The 17,753-nt window shown below is 52.0% G+C and overlaps 2 protein-coding genes across 3 annotated transcripts in view; one reads left to right on the top strand and one right to left on the bottom strand.

Annotated features, from left to right (window-relative positions):
• The window catches only part of srcap (Snf2-related CREBBP activator protein), a 31,066-nt gene extending 20,144 nt beyond the window's left edge, over positions 1 to 10,922 (top strand). For both annotated transcript variants that reach the window (XM_060036221.1, XM_060036220.1), the window contains 7 exons: positions 209 to 405; positions 972 to 1,086; positions 1,466 to 1,600; positions 2,231 to 2,407; positions 3,409 to 3,492; positions 3,687 to 6,944; positions 6,987 to 10,922. In XM_060036221.1, coding sequence (XP_059892204.1) covers positions 209 to 405; positions 972 to 1,086; positions 1,466 to 1,600; positions 2,231 to 2,407; positions 3,409 to 3,492; positions 3,687 to 6,944; positions 6,987 to 9,335 — 6,315 coding nt within the window. In that variant the 3' untranslated portion in view covers positions 9,336 to 10,922. The remainder of the gene's footprint in view (positions 1 to 208; positions 406 to 971; positions 1,087 to 1,465; positions 1,601 to 2,230; positions 2,408 to 3,408; positions 3,493 to 3,686; positions 6,945 to 6,986) is intronic.
• stx4 (syntaxin 4) lies at positions 10,218 to 16,642 on the bottom strand. The gene is made up of 10 exons (XM_060036241.1): positions 16,424 to 16,642; positions 15,957 to 16,058; positions 15,557 to 15,656; positions 14,510 to 14,584; positions 14,359 to 14,429; positions 14,134 to 14,242; positions 13,735 to 13,808; positions 13,296 to 13,433; positions 13,095 to 13,205; positions 10,218 to 13,010 (listed from the first exon to the last, which is right to left on the bottom strand). The coding sequence occupies exons 1-10, from the start codon at positions 16,451 to 16,453 to the stop codon at positions 12,930 to 12,932; spliced, it is 891 nt and encodes a 296-aa protein (XP_059892224.1). The 5' UTR covers positions 16,454 to 16,642; the 3' UTR covers positions 10,218 to 12,929.
• Between the last annotated feature and the right edge of the window lie 1,111 nt (positions 16,643 to 17,753).

Raw genomic sequence — 17,753 nt, 5'->3', positions numbered from 1 at the left:
ATCGCTGCGGTACAGTAATGAGGTTCATAGAACCAAGTGCAAACAGTCGCTAGGCTAACCCATTCCTTGTCTACGACAAAGGTAGGTTAAGATGCTACACAAGTAACGCACCATTTAACTTTTTTCTTTTTTGAGTGCCGGGACGTGCGAGATATAATGCGTGTGTAGATGAAGTGATTCCTAATGTACCTTCTCGCCCCTCCCTCAGTCCCTGATGGAGCGCTTCAACAACGACCGCCGCATCTTCTGCTTCATCCTGTCCACGCGCAGCGGCGGCGTGGGGGTCAACCTGACGGGCGCCGACACCGTGGTGTTCTACGACAGCGACTGGAACCCCACCATGGACGCCCAGGCCCAGGACCGCTGCCACCGCATCGGCCAGACCAGAGACGTGCACATCTACCGGTGAGCCCCCCCCCCCCGCCGCCCCTGCTCCCCGGGACCAGGCCGCCGCTCCAGTGATGGGGGGCGGGTCATCTCGGGTCGCTCACATGTATGATATCCGTTCGATGGGCCGCTACTTCTCTGCAAGGCTGCACGTCACGACATACGGATGTAGCTCTCACTAGGGTTCCTGATGCAAGGAGATGGTAAATGGAGTGCCTTCACCAGCGGCCACTGAAAGCTCTTTGCAATTATGGCCTTACATCCACCCTATGATTAAAACATTCGCATACCAACGTCAACAATGCAAGGCAACAACTAGCTCGCCTGGAGCCGTTGGGGTTAGGTGTTTTGCTCGGGGACACCTCGACACTCAGCTAGGAGAAGCCAGGAATCAAACTACCACCCTTCCGCTCCATCACCTGGGACACTGCCGAGATCATGTGTCTTTTATATTGGCGAGTTTGTCTTCCGTTCCTGGGCCACCAGTTTTGAACCCTACTGTGTGCAGTTTGATCCTTCTGTGTTTCCATAACGATGACGGGCAACGATAACCAACCTATTGGCCTCCTTGGTGTCTCCGTCAGATTGATAAGCGAGCGCACGGTGGAGGAGAACATCCTGAAGAAGGCCAATCAGAAGAGGATGCTGGGAGACATGGCCATCGACGGAGGAAACTTCACCACGGCGTTCTTCAAAGAGGTAGGGGTTCACCCTCATAACAGTGGGCCAGCCGGATGCTCCTTCTCTTTACACATCGATGGAGACAATAACCACCTCTTTGGGAGTTATATCAATGGTGAGCAACAATACATTTAACATTTCCTCAGTTCTGGAAATAACAGGGATTGACCGTGATTATATGTTTCGTCTTGGTTCCACATGCACGCACAACACAACCATTATAACCAGAAAGGATAACCCTACAGTTGGCAACAATGTGTTTTTGAGGAGGGATTTGAAGTTGTGTACGACCCACGAAGGCTCGTTGGCCTGCACCCCTCCAACACGCGTGTAGGAGGCTGGCCACCGAGGCCTATTGAAGAGGAGGTTTCATTAGCGCCTTCCTCACGGTCCACAGCAAACCATCCGGGAGCTGTTTGACGTGAACGAGGGGGAGAAGAAGGAGGCGGCGGCCGAGGTGGTGGTGGTGGCGGCCCCCCAGCCGGAGGACGACGAGTCGGCCCACAAGCAGAGCACCACCATCCTGGAGCAGGTCAGCCGCACGGCACCTAGCTACTCATGTACAGGCTTCAGGTGGACCAGCTAGCTACTACCGGGACTACCGGGAGTCTGCTATGGTCATTCGTTGTGTTGATAACTTGACACCAACGTTAATTCATTAACATGAGTTAAGGCACTAATGAGCACTAACTTCAATTCACTAATCGTTGATTTGATAGTTAACTAATAGTAGAGTTATCATTTAAGGAATGGTGTTCATGATTATCAGGGTATTCATTATTGAATAGGGTATTACTGAATTCACTGATGTTAATGAATGGCTTATTATTGTACCCTTATGGTCAAGTGTGACCGGTACAATTTAAGCATTCATTATGACTTAGAAATTGGAAGATTGAGCTCATAATTTTTTTGGAACATAAAATGTACTTTCATCTCAACCCCAAATGGAAAGTAGAGCCAACGATAAGACACGGCCAACTGTGAAGCCAGGCTTCTGTTTAGGGAATTCTCTTCAGTTTAGTTGATGTTCACCTTTTTCTGTTGTTCACCAATTCTACCTATTTTCCCGTACACTTCAAAAGGGTACCCGTTACTCATAACTAGGGGTGCAACGGATCACAAAACTCACGGTTCGGATCGTGTCACGGTTTTTCTCCAGGCCCTCTGTCGCGCTGAGGACGAGGAGGACATCGTAGCCGCCTCCCAGGCCAAGGCGGAGCAGGTGGCGGAGCTGGCGGAGTTCAACGAGAACATCCCATTGGACGACGGAGGGGACCAGGAGGAAGTGGAGGAGCTTTCCAAGGCGGAGCAGGAAATAGCCGCGCTGGTGGAGCAGGTGAGGGCGTCCGTTGGTTTGAATGCCAGCGAGTAATAACCTGTAATCCCAAACCACGGCGATCCTATTGATTATAAAGTTATTCTAGTCCCATTTTGCAATCCTCTGGTGTCCCAGAAGAACCGACTGGCTGGAACAAATTAGTAGCGAGGACAAATAATTTAGTACTTCATACTCGAGTCGGATTTGAAGTTCTGTTTTGATTTCATCTGAAAATTGTTGCCATGGTTACTGAACTCACACCCCCTCTCAGCTTGGGCGCTATCTATTTTTGCATAGCCTCCTGACATTTCACCAGGGTATACAGTACATGCCTTGACGGTATTTATGTAAAAACTTAATAATAAAAAAACGGATAGAAGTCATTGTAGCTTGTGTGACATTGTCTAGCCTACAATGCTGTGTGTCAAATGCAATGTGCCAACTTCGACAAGTCTCGCTCGGTTATATGGCCTATAGAATAATGACTAGATGGGACATAAGCGCCCTTCTTCCATAGATTCAGTCCAAATCTCAACACGTAGGACCTACTTGTGCACTCGTTTTTACTGTTTACTTCTAAACAGTGATTTGAATCCACTGCAGACATTTTGTAATGTGAGACGTACCCGGGTTAACGGGGTTTTAGTTAAGCTATTGTTTAGGGCAAAGTACTTTGTAATTCGCCTCTTGTGTGGAAGTATTGACCAAACGATGGCTCTACAGAAAGTAGCACTGCTGCCCGTCTCCTGAGCAGGTATACCTCTCTAGAACCACAAGGCTCCTGATCGTGTCTTTAGTTCCCCCCCCGTCAGATCGATGTTGAATATCTTTATAAACTTGCTGTGTGATTGTTTCAATGCTCCGCGAGAGCAGCAGTATGCTACTCAGTGTCACTTTCAGTTTTGATGTCCGACGTTCGAGGCGGGCGCTCATGACTGAAAGACCTGTCAAACGTGGGGGAACCCCGCCCATCCAGGCCAACCACCAAGACTAACCCTCTCCTCTCTTGCCTCCCCCAGCTCACTCCCATAGAGCGCTATGCAATGAACTTCCTGGAGGCGTCCTTGGAAGACGTGTGTAAAGAGGAGCTGAAGCAAGCGGAGGTAACGCCGCCGCACCCGTTGTGTTCACCCGTTAAACCACAGCCTTGACATTGGCCGTGTTGGTGCCGTGCTCTACTTCATTTTATCAGGCTTAACTGGTCGAGGGAGTGGCATCATTAGCTGAGGCCCTTGTGACCTACTTTGACCCATGCTGTCTTTTGAGCCGATGTGACCCGAGCTCTCCTTGTTCCCAGGAACAAGTGGAGGCGGCCCGGAAGGGCCTGGACCAGGCCAAGGAGGAGGGCCTGAAGCACAACGCCTCCTCGGACGACGACGTGTCGTCGCCGCCCGCCTCCGCGGAGACCCCCGCGGTGACCCCCGCCCGCCGGGGCCGGAAGCCCAAAGACAAGAGCGCCACCTCCACCCGGACCAGCGGCCGGCTGCGGGGCGCGTCCCCGGAGCCCGAGCCCAGCCCGCCGCCGGCCCCCCGAGAAGTGCCTGAGAGACCCCGCTCCGGCCTGAGAGGCCGACCGCCGTCCAAAGACTCGGCGGTGGCGGCGGCGGCGGCTGCTGCGGCGGCTGCTTCCCCCCCCAGCACCAGCACCGCTAGCCCGACCCGCGCAGACCCCAACACTAAGAGCCCCGCCTCCTCCAAACACGCTAAAGACTCCTCCCCCACCAGAGAGCCCGCTAAAGGCAGGACTCTGAACCGCTCCGTCTCCGGCCCAGTGCCTTCCCCTGCCCCCTCGTCCCCGGCCAAGGGGAGACCCCAGACCGACGGGCCGACAGAGGGTCAGCGTTGTGCCGCTCTGGAGCCCAGGGGGAAGGAGGAGAGGGCGGAGGAGCAGGTCACTACCGAGAGGGAGGAGCCCTGTAGTAAAGAGAAGGTGGCTAATAAGGAGAAGGTGGCTAGCGAGGAGAAGGAGAAGGTGGCTAGTGAGGAGGAGAAGGGGGCTAGTAAGGAGGAGAAGGTTGCTAGCAAGGAGAAGGAGAAAGAGGAGAAGACGGGCACGAAAGAGAGGTCCATGACAGAGGTCTCGCCATTGGAGTCCAACTGCCCCGTGGACCACCAGATGTACTCGGCCAGAGAGGACACCACGCACATGGACGCCCTCGGTCCTATTCCGGTCAGCTCCAGCTCCCGCTCGCCCCGCAAGCGGCAGTCTGCGGACGGGGAGGTCCTCAAGGGGCTGTCGGAGGACTCGCCCTCCGCCAAGGTCCTCCGGAAGCTCCCCGGCAGGCTGGTCACCGTGGTGACGGACAAGGAGCCACGCAAGAGGCGGAGGCGGGCCAGCGGCACGGGCGGCCACGGCTCCTCGGAGGAGGCCGCCGAGGAGCAGGCGGGGGGCTCCGCATCTGAGCCCGGCCGGGACGCCGCCCCCCAGAGCCCCGAGAGCAAACCCAAAGGGCCCCCCGGTAAGGACCAGGACCACGGCCCCGCTCTCCCCACCCCCCAGCCTCGGGGCTACCACCCCTACTCCCCGCCCCACGCCTCTCCGGACATGCCCGTGCTGAGGAACCTCCCCGTGCGGCGGCGGCTGGAGACGGAGTCCCGCATGGCGGCCCAGCTCAGCGAGCAGCAACACCAGCTGGGCCGCGGCCGGGGCGCCGGGGCGGCCAGGAAGACGGACACGCCGCCCGGCAGAGACCCCGCCGCCGCCGCCGCCGGGACGGCTCCCAGCGAGAACTCTGTCGCTGCTACGCCAGTGAAAAGGAAACGAGGAAGACCTCCTAAGACTCCTCCCTCGCCCTTAGTCCAGCCCTTGCCCCCGCCCCCCCCACCCAAGGCCGAGGCCAGCCCCACCATCTCTCCCAAACGCAGGAGGGGGCGTCCCCGAAAGGACGCCTCACTTGTGGCAGACATTACAGGACAGAAACCCAATAACAAAACCACTGCCAGTCCTGATCCAGGGTCGAAGACCACCGCTCAGAAGCCTGGTAGCTCACAGGTTCAGTCGCCCCCCGCCAAGCCCCTCCCTGCCCCTCCAGTAAAGACTGTTGTTTACCCCAGTAAGGCTTCCCTGCCCTCCAAGCCCCTACCGTCCCCTCCAGTTGTTGGTCCCATTAAGGCTTCCATGCCCTCTAAGCCCCTACCCACCCCTCCGGCTCAGAGTGTTGTTGGCCCCAGTCAGGCTTCCCTCCCCTCTAAGCCCCTACCCCCCCCTACAGTAAAGACAGTTGATGGCCCCAGTCAGGCTTCCAAGCCCCTGCCCACCCCTCCAGCAGAGACTGTTGTTGGCCCCAGTCAGGCTTCCCTCCCCTCTAAGCCCCTACCCCCCCCTACAGTAAAGACAGTTGATGGCCCCAGTCAGGCTTCCAAGCCCCTGCCCACCCCTCCAGCAGAGACTGTTGTTGGCCCCAGTAAGGCTTCCCTGCCCTCTAAGCCCCCACCCCCCCCTCCAATACAGATCGTTGTTGGCCCCAGTCAGGCTTCCCTGCCCTCTAAGCTCCTACCCCCCCCTCCATTACAGATCGTTGTTGGCCCCAGTCAGGCTTCCCTGCCCTCTAAGCTCCTACCCACCCCTCCATTACAGATTGTTGTTGGCCCCAGTCAGGCTTCCCTGCCCTCTAAGCTCCTACCCACCCCTCCATTACAGATTGTTGTTGGCCCCAGTCAGGCTTCCCTGCCCTCTAAGCTCCTACCCACCCCTCCATTACAGATTGTTGTTGGCCCCAGTCAGGCTTCCCTGCCCTCTAAGCCCCTATCCACCCCTCCAGTAGAGACTGTCGTTGGCCCCAGTCAGGCTTCTCTTCCCTCCAAGTTGGAGAAAACAGATACGATGAACACATCTGGTCCAGCAGCTTCTGTCCTCCAGCCATCACCCATCTACCCATCCCCAAGAGAGCAGAATCCTAAACCCAGCCCCACAAACTTGTCAGGTCCTGCCGCAGATCCAGCCCGATTGCCTGTGTTCGCTCCCCCTCCACCGTCATCGACCCCACCAGCCTCTGATCTGATCACGACCACAGCGGTGCCAGCTACAGTTCCTACCATCACTACAGCCTCAGCCGCCATCCCAGCTGCTAAACAAGCGCTGACAGCTCCCACACCGTCTGAAGTTAACGGCGGCTCCACGACAATAAAAACAACTTCCCCACCCATTGAAAAATCAATGCCGGTATCAACAACGTCATCGTCATCTACAACGGCCTCCATACCGGCCTCCAGACCATTGCACGCCACACCTTCCGATGTCACTTCAGTAGAAGTTACTTCAGATGCTGCTGCTGCTGTATCGGCTCCTCCCACAAAAGGCTGTGTCACACTCTCAAAAACAAACTGTTCACCGTTACCAGCGTGCCAGAGCACATTTGTGAAAAACATGGCCCCTTCCTCGGCCCAGCCTTCTGCAACACCGACGCCACCCTCTGGATCTACAACCTCCACCTCCACACACCCAATCATGGAGACTGCCACGTCTACTGCACCACCTACTGAAGGTCCAGCCAGCGCAGTTATGACTTCTGCTACTACCACCACCACCACCTCTTCGCCTACTTCAGGAACCGTGCTAAATGTGGACCAAGCGGTTTCCCCGGCCTCCAACAGTCACGCAGCACACACTGCCGCAAAGTCATCAGCGGTCGAAAAGGCCATCGCTATCGCCCCTTCGTTGTCCACCGTGAATCAAGTTACTGAACCTGCAGGTCCAACAACAACTGTCCCTGAGGAACCAATCGCCAACTATCCACCAAAAAAAAAAACTGAGGAGGCAGCAACTGCAGCCCCACTTACAACGCTCACACAAGCCACATCCCTGACCGAGCCTGTTATGGTTAATTCTCCAGCTCCTTCTACCGTTTCTCGGCATGCAAACATCACCACCCAAGCAACCCCTGCAAAGACAACCACACCACCCCCTTCCTCAAAGGGAGTGGAAGAAGCAGAGCAGAGACCGGGGGGGACTTTATCAACCTCCACTACTGGGGCTGCCACCCCTCAGGGGACGTCTAGCCCCGTGGCGGCGCAAGCCCCTCTGCAATCAGCCTCGGCGTCTTCATCTTCCACCGCAGAACCTACCACTGTCGCTATGCCGACCGAGGTCTCGCCTAATACCCAGGACACTCCAGCTACTGCTGCTGTACCCGGGTCCACAGAAACAGCAACTGGGACGGTTCCTCGTCCCGCCACCGCCCCCGCAGTCGTCCCCTCTCCAGTGCAGAAGGAGGCCTCCCATGACGCACCACCGGAGGCATCGGCGTCCGCCCAGACCGAGGGCCGGCCCCAGGGTCCCGCGCCGGCCCCCTCGGCTGACTGCTTGGCCCCTTCTCCACCAGAGCCAGTGTCCAATATGGAGTCTGAGAAGGAAGCCAGAAAGAACACCAACGCTGTTGAAGCCAACATGGACAGTGGAGCTCCCGTTGAAGACGACAAGGCAGAGACTTCCAGCTCTCAGCCCGAGAAGAACGCCACGGAGTGTTCGGAGGCGAAGGCGCCCCCAGCGTCCCCCCGCCCCGATTCCAAACCCACTGCAGGTGTTCCCAGGCGAGGGTCCAAGCAGGAGAGCGACGGAGACGAGAGGGCCTCGGGCACCAAGAGATCCCAGAGTCGCCAGAGCAGCCGGGACTCGGCCCGCTCCTCCTCGCCATCCTCGGGCTGCTCCACGGCCACGCTCACCCGCCGGGCGCACCACAGGAAGACCTACGAGAACCGGCACCCCACCAAGAAGAGGCGACTGGACGCCTCCCCCGAGCCCGGGGGGAGGCAGCAGGAGAAGGCGCGGCCGGGCAGGGAGCAGGCCAAGAAGCACCCCGCCGCCTCGCAGAGGAGACCCTCCCGCTCGCCCTCCTCCTCCTCCTCCTCTTCGGACCGCTCCTCGGACCGGAAGGAGCACCGGCTCACCCGCTCGGCCAAGCGCGGGCTGCAGGACCGCGGCGTCGGCGATGGCAACCGGCCCAGGAAGAGGACCACCCGGAGCTCGGAGAGACGCAACGCCGCCGTGTCCACGGGCGGAGAGTCCGGCAGCGACGCGTCGTCGGGGAGGACCACCGGCAAGCACGGGAAGCCCCCGGCCAACAGCGTGCCCCCGGAGCCGGAAGTCCTGGGGAAGAGGTGCTCGGCCCTGAACGCGGCGGCCAAGCTGCTGGCCATGAAGGGGCGGGTGGACACCCCCGGGCACACGCTGAGGAAAGACCCCAGGGCCGCCGGGAGCTCCCCGGCGGCTGACAAGAAGCCCAAATCCAAAAGCTTGCCGGCCACGCCCCAGACCAACTCTGTGAACAGCGGCAACAACAGAGCCAGCGGCAGCAAGCCCTCCACGCCCAGCCAGTCGGGCCGCGCCTCGCGCTCCACCCGCCGCTGTCCCGGGTCCCTCCTGCCCCCCCTGGAGGGGACGGAGTACAAGAGGAGCCGGGGGAAGAAGGAGGGGAAGGAGGGCGAGTCGTCGCGGGGCCACAGCGCCTGCAGCAGCGGGAGCGGCGAGGGCGGCGGCGGCGGCGGCGGGCGCAGCAGCCGGAGCCGCAGCAGCAGCGGCAGCAGCCGGCGCTCACCCAGCCTCAGCTCCCAGAGCACGGGCCCCCGGGGGTCCCGCTCCCGGGCCGCGTCCTCGGGCAGCGAGCACGAGCGCAGCTCGGAGCGCCGCTCCACGCGCAGAGACAGGAAGGACGGGGGCAGCCGCTCAGGGGAGGGCCGACGGGAGAGCCGGCGCAGCAGCAGGCGGTCCCACAAGCTCTCCCAGGAGGCCAGCAGCAGCTCGGGGGCGGAGGGCACGCCGGACCGCGTGCTGCGGAGCGTGGCGGCGCTGGCGGCGGTGCACGCCCGCTCCCCGGCCGCCAGCACCCGCTCCTCGTTCAGCACCACCCGCTCCTCGTTCAGCAGCACGCTGTCCTCGGCCGCCAGCACCCGCTCCTCGTTCAGCAGCACGCAGTCCTCGGCCGGCCAGCAGCGCCACAACAAGACCTGACCGGGAGCGCCGCCGGGAACATCACACGCCTAGAGGAAAGGGGAGGGTGCTGCTCCGGGGCAGCGCGGGGAGCGCATGACACGACCTCCACGACGTTGCCGCTTTTTGTTTTTCGCTACAAAATAAAAGCGCGAGAGTACTGTGACAGCGTCCACGCCAGCGGGTCTCCCCCGTCTCTTGGGTCTCCCCCCCCCTCCCATCGGGAGCTGGTCTCCTCGCCAGTACGGCCATCGTCTCCTGGGGGATGGCTCAGAGATGTCGGACTCATGGGGGGGAACTAAAAGAAGACTAACAGAAGGCGCCCTGCGTGGGGTCGGTAGTGGGGAGCACTGCTCGGGGGGGGGGGGGGGGGGGGGTCAGATGGTGGTTGGACACGCCCCTGGGGGGGTGGGTTGAATACGAGTGAGGTGATAAAACACAAGTTGTTGTGGATTCACACTTAAGTACTGTAATCATTTAAAAGACTGGAAAAAATACTCAAGTGTTAAAGGTGGGATTAACTTGCACCCTCTGACGGGGTTATTAATGAAAGACCGTTTGTGCAACAAACAAGAAAAATACTTTTTCAGAGAGCAGATGTCTTGTAAGTTCAAGGTTTTAGACGGTTGGGTTCTGAAATATTTGTTGGCTGTTGGGACTATTGTTTTGTAGTCGGTTGATAAGTTATGGATATTTTATTATTTCTTCCAGGGTATCGGGAAGAGAATCGATCTGTAAATGTGATCTTTTCTGCACTATGCTGGAGCTTGTCCTTAACGGGGGGGTGGGGGGGCTTTTGTTTTGTTTCTTCTTGCTTTCCATGTTTTGGTCCTGTCATTTTAAATCCAGCCTTGCATTTATTCTTTGCACATCTGATAAATGGCCCCATCGCAACTGAACGCGTTTTTGTTTTTTTTAAAGCAGCCTCAATCATCTGCTACATAACTGGGACCTCGCAATGCATTTCAGAGCCCTGAGCGTCTCCAACCCAACTCAATTTCCAGGTATTATTTTGGCTCCCTTGGACTGCAGGCATGCAACAGGATCATGGTCTTCTTTTTTGCTTTTTCTTAAGTTCTATTATGGTCAACCTGGTTTTGAACTGATTCTGAAAAAGAGGGCCATGAATCATTATTGACAATAAGAGTGCCTGTATGGCCAAAAGGGTTATGAACCTCGATTTGCCTTCTGAAACTCTTGAACGTGTGGGCGGCGAACACTAGAAGCTATTTGCTTAAAAATGAAACGTCCCCCTACAAACAAACAAGGATGTGCAACCAAATCTTATTTTTCTTTACTTTTTATTCTTTTCCATCTGATACTGTACTGTTGCCATGAATTCATTGCTCTTTCCTGTAATGAACCTCAACAAAATATGTGAATAAAATACTGGTACAGTTCCAGATAACAATGTAAATGGTCAATTCACGTTGACTGGTTTTTGTCTAAATAATTTTGGGGCAGGGTGCTATTTTGAGGGAATGGGTAGTTTATGGTGATGGTCTAATCTTGATTTCGTTTGTTACATTCCTTTTTGTTCCCTTGTAATTCCACATCGTTTTACTTGAATTATTGAAAAGAGAGTTGAATAAAAAGACCAAAAGTTTACAGTTTTTTTGTGTTCTTGGAGGCAATGATTTTTGTAGTGTAGTATCCTTGAAAGATGTTTACTCTGTGAATGGCTTCTGAAACGGTGTTTGAGGTTATGGGTAATTTGTTTTACGTTTGGTTCAGGTCTTACAAGAAATGTATGTCCTCCCAAGTTAAATGTTTTTGTGGCGTCTCAATTTATAAAATCATGGGTGTCGTCTTTGAAATGGGAAACCCAGTAGTGCTATTAGTTTTTCACCAGTCTAGTTCCCTTAAGCTAGGAAGCAAGGTCCACACTAAGCGAGATGTTGAAACTAGTTGGTTTGATACGTCTGTATCGATGGGTGATTGCAGTTGCACCATGGCAAGGGTTTATATTAACTACTCTTGCGTAAAGTCCACATAAACAAACAGTCGCAGAAAATGACTCACTCCCTGTCGCCAATCATTAATAAGCAGCGTTAATTACTGGTTGCCTCATTCCCATGAATTATGCTTGTATCTGAAAATCAAACGCCGCAGTGAAGAAGATAACTGCTCAGAATTGCAACCATTAATGACAAACAAAAGTTAGGTGAAGTAGGACAAATAAGGGGACAACTGCTGCCAGTAGGTCACGGAACCAACCTCTACCTATGCTGGCAAACGACATCCTGTAATCCTGTTCTTTCAAACAGGCAGAATTGCCCATGGCAACTAAACATTGATTCTTCAATATTTAAGCCTTCTGACAAGAGGAATCTACTTTTGCAAATATTGATAACTTCCATGACCCATGAGTATTGAAAAGACCAGAGGAAGATATTGTAGAACATGACAGATTTTTATTTTAAAACATCAGAATAAGTGGCAGTGGGCTGTATACAAAATTAAAATATCAATATAAAGTTACACAAACCAAGTCGCTAGTCTATCCAGTTTGTGTTCACGGCACATTTCCACCTCAGAGGCAGCCTTTAAGGAAATTCCATACAGGAAGTTATCTTTAGGTTTTCCACATGTCGTGCGTAAGTAACTGGTTATTGAACAGTTCCAACTGTTAAATCAAAAACAGATGCTGAAAATGCTCACCTAGGAGGATATCACTGATTTAAAGGAACATTTCAGGGCCCTGTGTAAAGCATGAATACAGCATTGAAGTTGCTAAACAATATTAAAAAATCCAAAGGTTGATGTGAAAGCAAGCAGTTACAGCCCAAACCTCATCCCTTCTTGATAATATCGGTGCAATACATTAATTGACTTCATTCTCACCAATTTCGACCTTGCAAAATGGTAAAGCAGTTTTAAAACCTGTAAAAAAAGAGTTCCTAACGAGACATTGCTGTTTGTATTTATAAAGCAACACAATACAAATATAAATAAGAGTGAATGATAGAGGACCTGCACTTATAACTTTATAGTTTGTTCCAATGCTTGGGCTAGTATCTCCAGATGTGCACATTTTCTTATTTACAAAGAAAGTGTTCCCCAACACTAGCAAAATAAAAAGGCCTATGTACATTTATATTAGTCTCTATATATGCCTTTTTCAAAAAGAACCATGCTCCATCTAGTGTCGTCTTTCATAATTCATTATCAACCGTGTAACAAGAATACTCTACAAGTAATTTTCCTGAGTACAGTATAATAAGCCATTTCAGTGTATCAAATACTGCATTCTTCCTTGCTCACAAGCACTTTGGGGGAGGGGGGGAAACATGGCAATGCAATATGCAGTAATCCACGTGTCCGTTTGTCTGGGGCGACTGTGTGTGTGGGGGGGGTGAGCGGGGGGGAGCACCTGAATGTGGGCCTGTGAGAAGGCACTGGTTAAAAGGTTAGAGAGAGCATCTCTTCAACCTGGCCAGGGCGACGGTAGGGCCGAGGTTAAGAGAGGAAGACAACGTTGGTGGAAAAGCTTGGGGATTACAATACGTTCCCATAAAGGCAGAACCCATTGACCTGCTCACCTACAGCAAGTAGGGGGTTATGGTAGAAAAGAGGGGGGGGGGGAATACAAGGGACTTGGACTCACAGCCGGTTTCATCCACCGAGACTGGCAGCCAATGAAATTATGACGATAAGGAGGAGAATCGCGCAACAAACTGCAAGCCAAATCTTCTTCTGCAGGAGAGAAAAAGAGGAGTCAGATCAAAGGCATATCCAACGAGGTGAACATAACCCCACGAAGATGACCGTTACACGTACCTTGCGGGCTTTCTTTTGATATGTGACCGCCTTCTCCACGTCATCCCTGGCCTTCTCTACATAGTTCGAAGACTGGAGGATGTTGGATTCGATCCGGTTCACCGTCTCCCCCTGCACATGACCGAGAGGGGCGCGGCTCAGAGCGGAAACCATTCCTCACCCTCCCTGGACGAGCACACGGCGGCGGCGCCGGAGCCTCACCTGCGCCTCCACCTCCATGGCCAGGTACTGGAACATGTCGTGCAGGTCCCGGATGCTCTTCTCCAGCTTCAGGATCTCTTCGCACCGCGTCTCGATCTCGTTCAGCGCCTGCTTGGTGGCTTTGACGTCGCTCAGGATCTGCAGACGTGGGGGAAGAGTTAGCCTTGCTTTGTTGTTGTTGTTGTTGTTGACATGACACTTGTGTACTGCGGCCACCAAAACAAGTTGTGTCCCAAGCGGGTGGCCAGGGTTCCTAAGGAGGTCAACAACGAGACCAACCTAAGGGTGCTCATAGCCTTTGGAAGTGGGAATACTGCTCATATGGTAGTAAAAACAAAGTTGTCGGTTATTATATCTTAATCATGTTTACAAAGTGTGTCTCTGAGACAGAAGGGAGTCCTGGGATGTGGTTGATAGCCACCCAACTCCATGCACTCACGTTCTGTGTGAAAACATCCGTCTGCCCACTCGCAATCATGTCTTCCAGCTGATCGTCGGTGACGTCGGTGCCGGCTGCAGAGACACAAGAGACAGAACCGGCCATTCACGTGTGTGAGGCCAAGAAAGACGATACATGAATGACGACTGCAGGGCTAACAATACCGCCAACGCCGAGTACTGCTCTTCTAGTTCACTACACGGCTAAATCAAAGTGTCCGAGACAAAGAAGATGCATACGTTTAGGGTTGGATTCAAACACGTTTGCCCTGGACATCAACATTCACCTCTGAGGAATAATCCAAGTTCTACAGCCCCATCATCAGGCATGACAAAAATGTTGAATCTTGTAGATGACTCAATGCAATCCGGGCCTAAGACCAACGACCGACAGACTCACTGATCTTGAATTGCCGCTTTATTCTTTCCAAGTTGCGATCTCTGTAGTCAGCCTGGATGGTGTTGCAGTGTCCCATCAGCTCCACAAACTCCCTGGACAAGACCCCGTGCTGGCGGCACCGAGGAAACTCAGTCAGTCCATGAAACAATGCGTTGGATGGAATCGATCACTACATTTGGAATAACGTGTGGAGCAGTTCTTTTTGATTACCAAACACGGCCTCACCTGTGTCCTTTGCATCCTCAAGTTGATGGCTACATATTTCCCATCATCCTCGCCTTTCTTGGGTTCAATAGCTGCCAAAAGAAAAACAAGATTAATGAAGAAAGGTTTGTGTGGGTTATGGCAATGCAAGCAAGTTTATTCCTCCACTCACTCTTGAGTTTCTTTTGGATCTGACTCGCAATGTTCTTGATCTCTTCTCGGAGGGTCTGGATATCCCTCTTCAAACCTGTGAAGAAAAAAGAAGGGTAAAATCGTGATAACCAACTTGCAACTTGGTTTCAAATGTTCCGTGAACTTAAGTGAAGGAGTGAATATAAGTTTAAAGCAGTGTGTCTTGATTGGAACTTTAAGTGGGTCGTGTTTACAATTGCTACAAGAGCTGGAACACCGTCCCCGCCCTACTGCCGCGCTACGAGTTCCAGTACTGCTCAAACCTTGGCACGCATCGCAGCGCCATTGCCACTCATTATATTAAACAAGACCTAAAATCGCTGCTGCCCGGCGCGGCGCTACGTTGCTCGTTTAGTGTGCGAGCTGCTTTACATTAAAGCTCTGCTGTAACCAAGTCGGCCTCTTATCGAGAGTGGATTCGATAGCCACGGACTTCCTCCACACAGCACTTACGTGATATTGCCGTTGTTCTTTTTGTAGCGTTATACCAATAAAACATGCATTCACCCAATTAGATAAAAAAACAATTGCAGAAAGTAAATGTCCTCGTCACAGCAGCCCTATTTAATAATGTTTCGTGGTTGCGCAGCGCCACTTATAGCATTGTTTTTTTCCGAGAACCCTATAATATATATCTTGAGACTTTTTTTGTGTCATCACCTGCTCTACCAAAAACGAAAATTTCTAAATAATTTCTAAATAAACCACAGACATTTCTGGGGGGTTCTAGGGGTGTCTATCCTAAGGGTACCCCAGCACTCCAAGCCCCGCCGCATTGGCAATACAATGTCCGCACACTGCCCTGCTCTGAGCCACAATAGGTAGCCGGCTTGAACTTCAGAATTCCAAACCTGTGCAGTCTGGAAACTGCTGGTTGCGTCATGTTTTGCAATTCTTTGCCATGCAATGCCTAATTTCTTCTACTCCGAATAACGATTTCTGAACTTGAGTATTGGCCAATACAGCTTAAACTTGATATTCAAGATTAAAAAAAAAAAATCCAACAAGGACTACAATGGTTACTTACTCTCATCTGGGAGTGGCTCGCCCAGGACAGTCTTCTGTTTATTCTCCAGCTTCCCCACCTTATCTTTGATTGACACAAGTCCCTCCCGAATTTCCAGCACCTTGGCATCAAGAATTTTGCAATTCAGCAATCATACCAGTTGTTAGTTATTTCACCTTGCACAACTTTTATTGTATAGGTAGACCACTCTTGTGAATATGTTGCATGTTCCCATTCTGATATATAACACCAGCCTGACAAAAAAAAAAATATTGGCTGCAAATATTTCCAATTAAGGACCTCCCAAAAATCAAAGTTTATTTACATTATTGTCCTTTGTGTTGCCCAATTCAAACGTCTTCCCATGAGAAACAATCAATCAAAATGAGCGACCATGAAATTATTAGAATTTAATTCTCACCTTCTTGAAATAAGCATCATTCTCTTTCTCCTCATTTGCTGTCGAGGTCCCGGGCTTCACCACCAACGCCGTACCCTCCTCATCCTCATCGGAGCACTCAGCCTGATGACAAGGACAAGTAATCAGGCACTAAATGTGTCATACACTTCATGTAGCCCTGAGGTGTTTGAAGAGCCGCTAGACATCCTGGCTATTAGCACATCATAACACAAACGGCATTGGTCTGTCACACACCCATTATGGGAAATACAATGCACGTTTGAACGGAAGTTGTAAATGTATTGTATCTTAACATAAATGCTGAGACATAAATACAGCTTTGACAAAGGTCATTTCGCTTGTGTTTACCAAGTGGCCGAGACAGACACCTTGACACTAGCTACCAACACCTAAAGAAGGGAGTTAACCTAACAAAATCTGCAGGCTAGCGGGTAGTGCTAAAGTTAGCAATACTCCTGGAAACTTACATTTCCTAACTCTTTGGTGCGGTCCCGCATTGTCCCAAATGGAGCAATTTAGGTTTCCCTCGTAGATATTGGAGATGTAGTTGTACGATGATGAATTATGAAAATAGTGCTGAAAATACAGCAGTGAAAAGTTAACTTTCGCTCTTGTGCACAGACGGTCTTGTGTCATTCAACCTGTCACTTCTTCCATGATCAGGGACAGCGTTATGTGAACCAGGGCACCCCCTACGGGCTGGAGGGCAAACACATTTAGATTGAGACATTCCCCAAAAAACAAGGTAATTCAAGTCTTCCCAAATTGAAATTATGTTTTTTCATATTATGCATGTCATAAATATGCGATTACCATGTAAATTTGACACAGTGGTGTCAATATTGTTGGGTGATTATTTTTTGCATTTGATTACAACTCCCTTGAGTGCATTTTCAGCCAACACGCCACCAGATGATGCCATCGGCATTCATTATGCTGGCCGTGGTATGTATCTAGCTGCTTTCATATAGTGACTAATTTGAACCCCTCGACTTAGCTGACTAATGTTATCGACTGCAAAAAAAATCGAATAGGCTTATATTCAGCTTTTATGTAGCCTAGCTCAGTAGCCTGACGGGATTTTTTTTTATTGTGAACTAAATACAAAAAGAGGAACTACAACTAGGGATATGCACAAATGTTACCATGTCGAAGGACAGTTGATTATAATCAGGATTTTTGGTCTATTTGTACATTTAGTACAAGAGTCGGATTTGGCCGCTGGAACTACATTTCCCACAATGCAACAGTGCATAGCGTCGTGTCGTGAGCTGTCATTCGGTTCTTGGAGAAATTGCTCCAGCATCTCTGGGCAGCGGGGTGGATGACAGAGGCCACAGAATGAGTAGAAATTAGCCCACTCATTTTTATTTAACAAGATATATTGTAGTGATGTAAGACTCGGCTGTGTACAGAGTAAACCGTCTCCTTCTCGTTCCTTTGGAGATCTGACTTGTTGTCAATGAAATATGTGGACCCGCTCAACCCATCGGTGTTAACGCAGAAAATACAAGATGAAGAAGCAATTCAATCGAATGCGACAGCTTGCCAACCAAACAGTGGGCAGGTAAGAGTAAATTATGAAACCCGACGCATGACTTGAGATAACATCGTGGGATCCAACCGAGATTAGCGTTTTAGTTGACCGAGAGGAGCTCGAAATGCCGAAAATAACAAATGCAATGCATCCCAAGCTCTGTTCTTGGGGTGAGACCCTATCACAAACATAGCCTACGTAGATTTCGCTGCTTTCTATACTATGCATTGTCCGCACCGTATGGATTGATAGCGCTCAGC

This window comes from Gadus macrocephalus, chromosome 18 (assembly GCF_031168955.1).
Source record: "Gadus macrocephalus chromosome 18, ASM3116895v1".
Classification (NCBI taxonomy): Eukaryota; Metazoa; Chordata; class Actinopteri; order Gadiformes; family Gadidae; genus Gadus; species Gadus macrocephalus.
The sequence above is the reverse complement of the archived record's forward strand: the minus strand, read 5'-3'. Positions and strand labels throughout refer to the sequence as shown.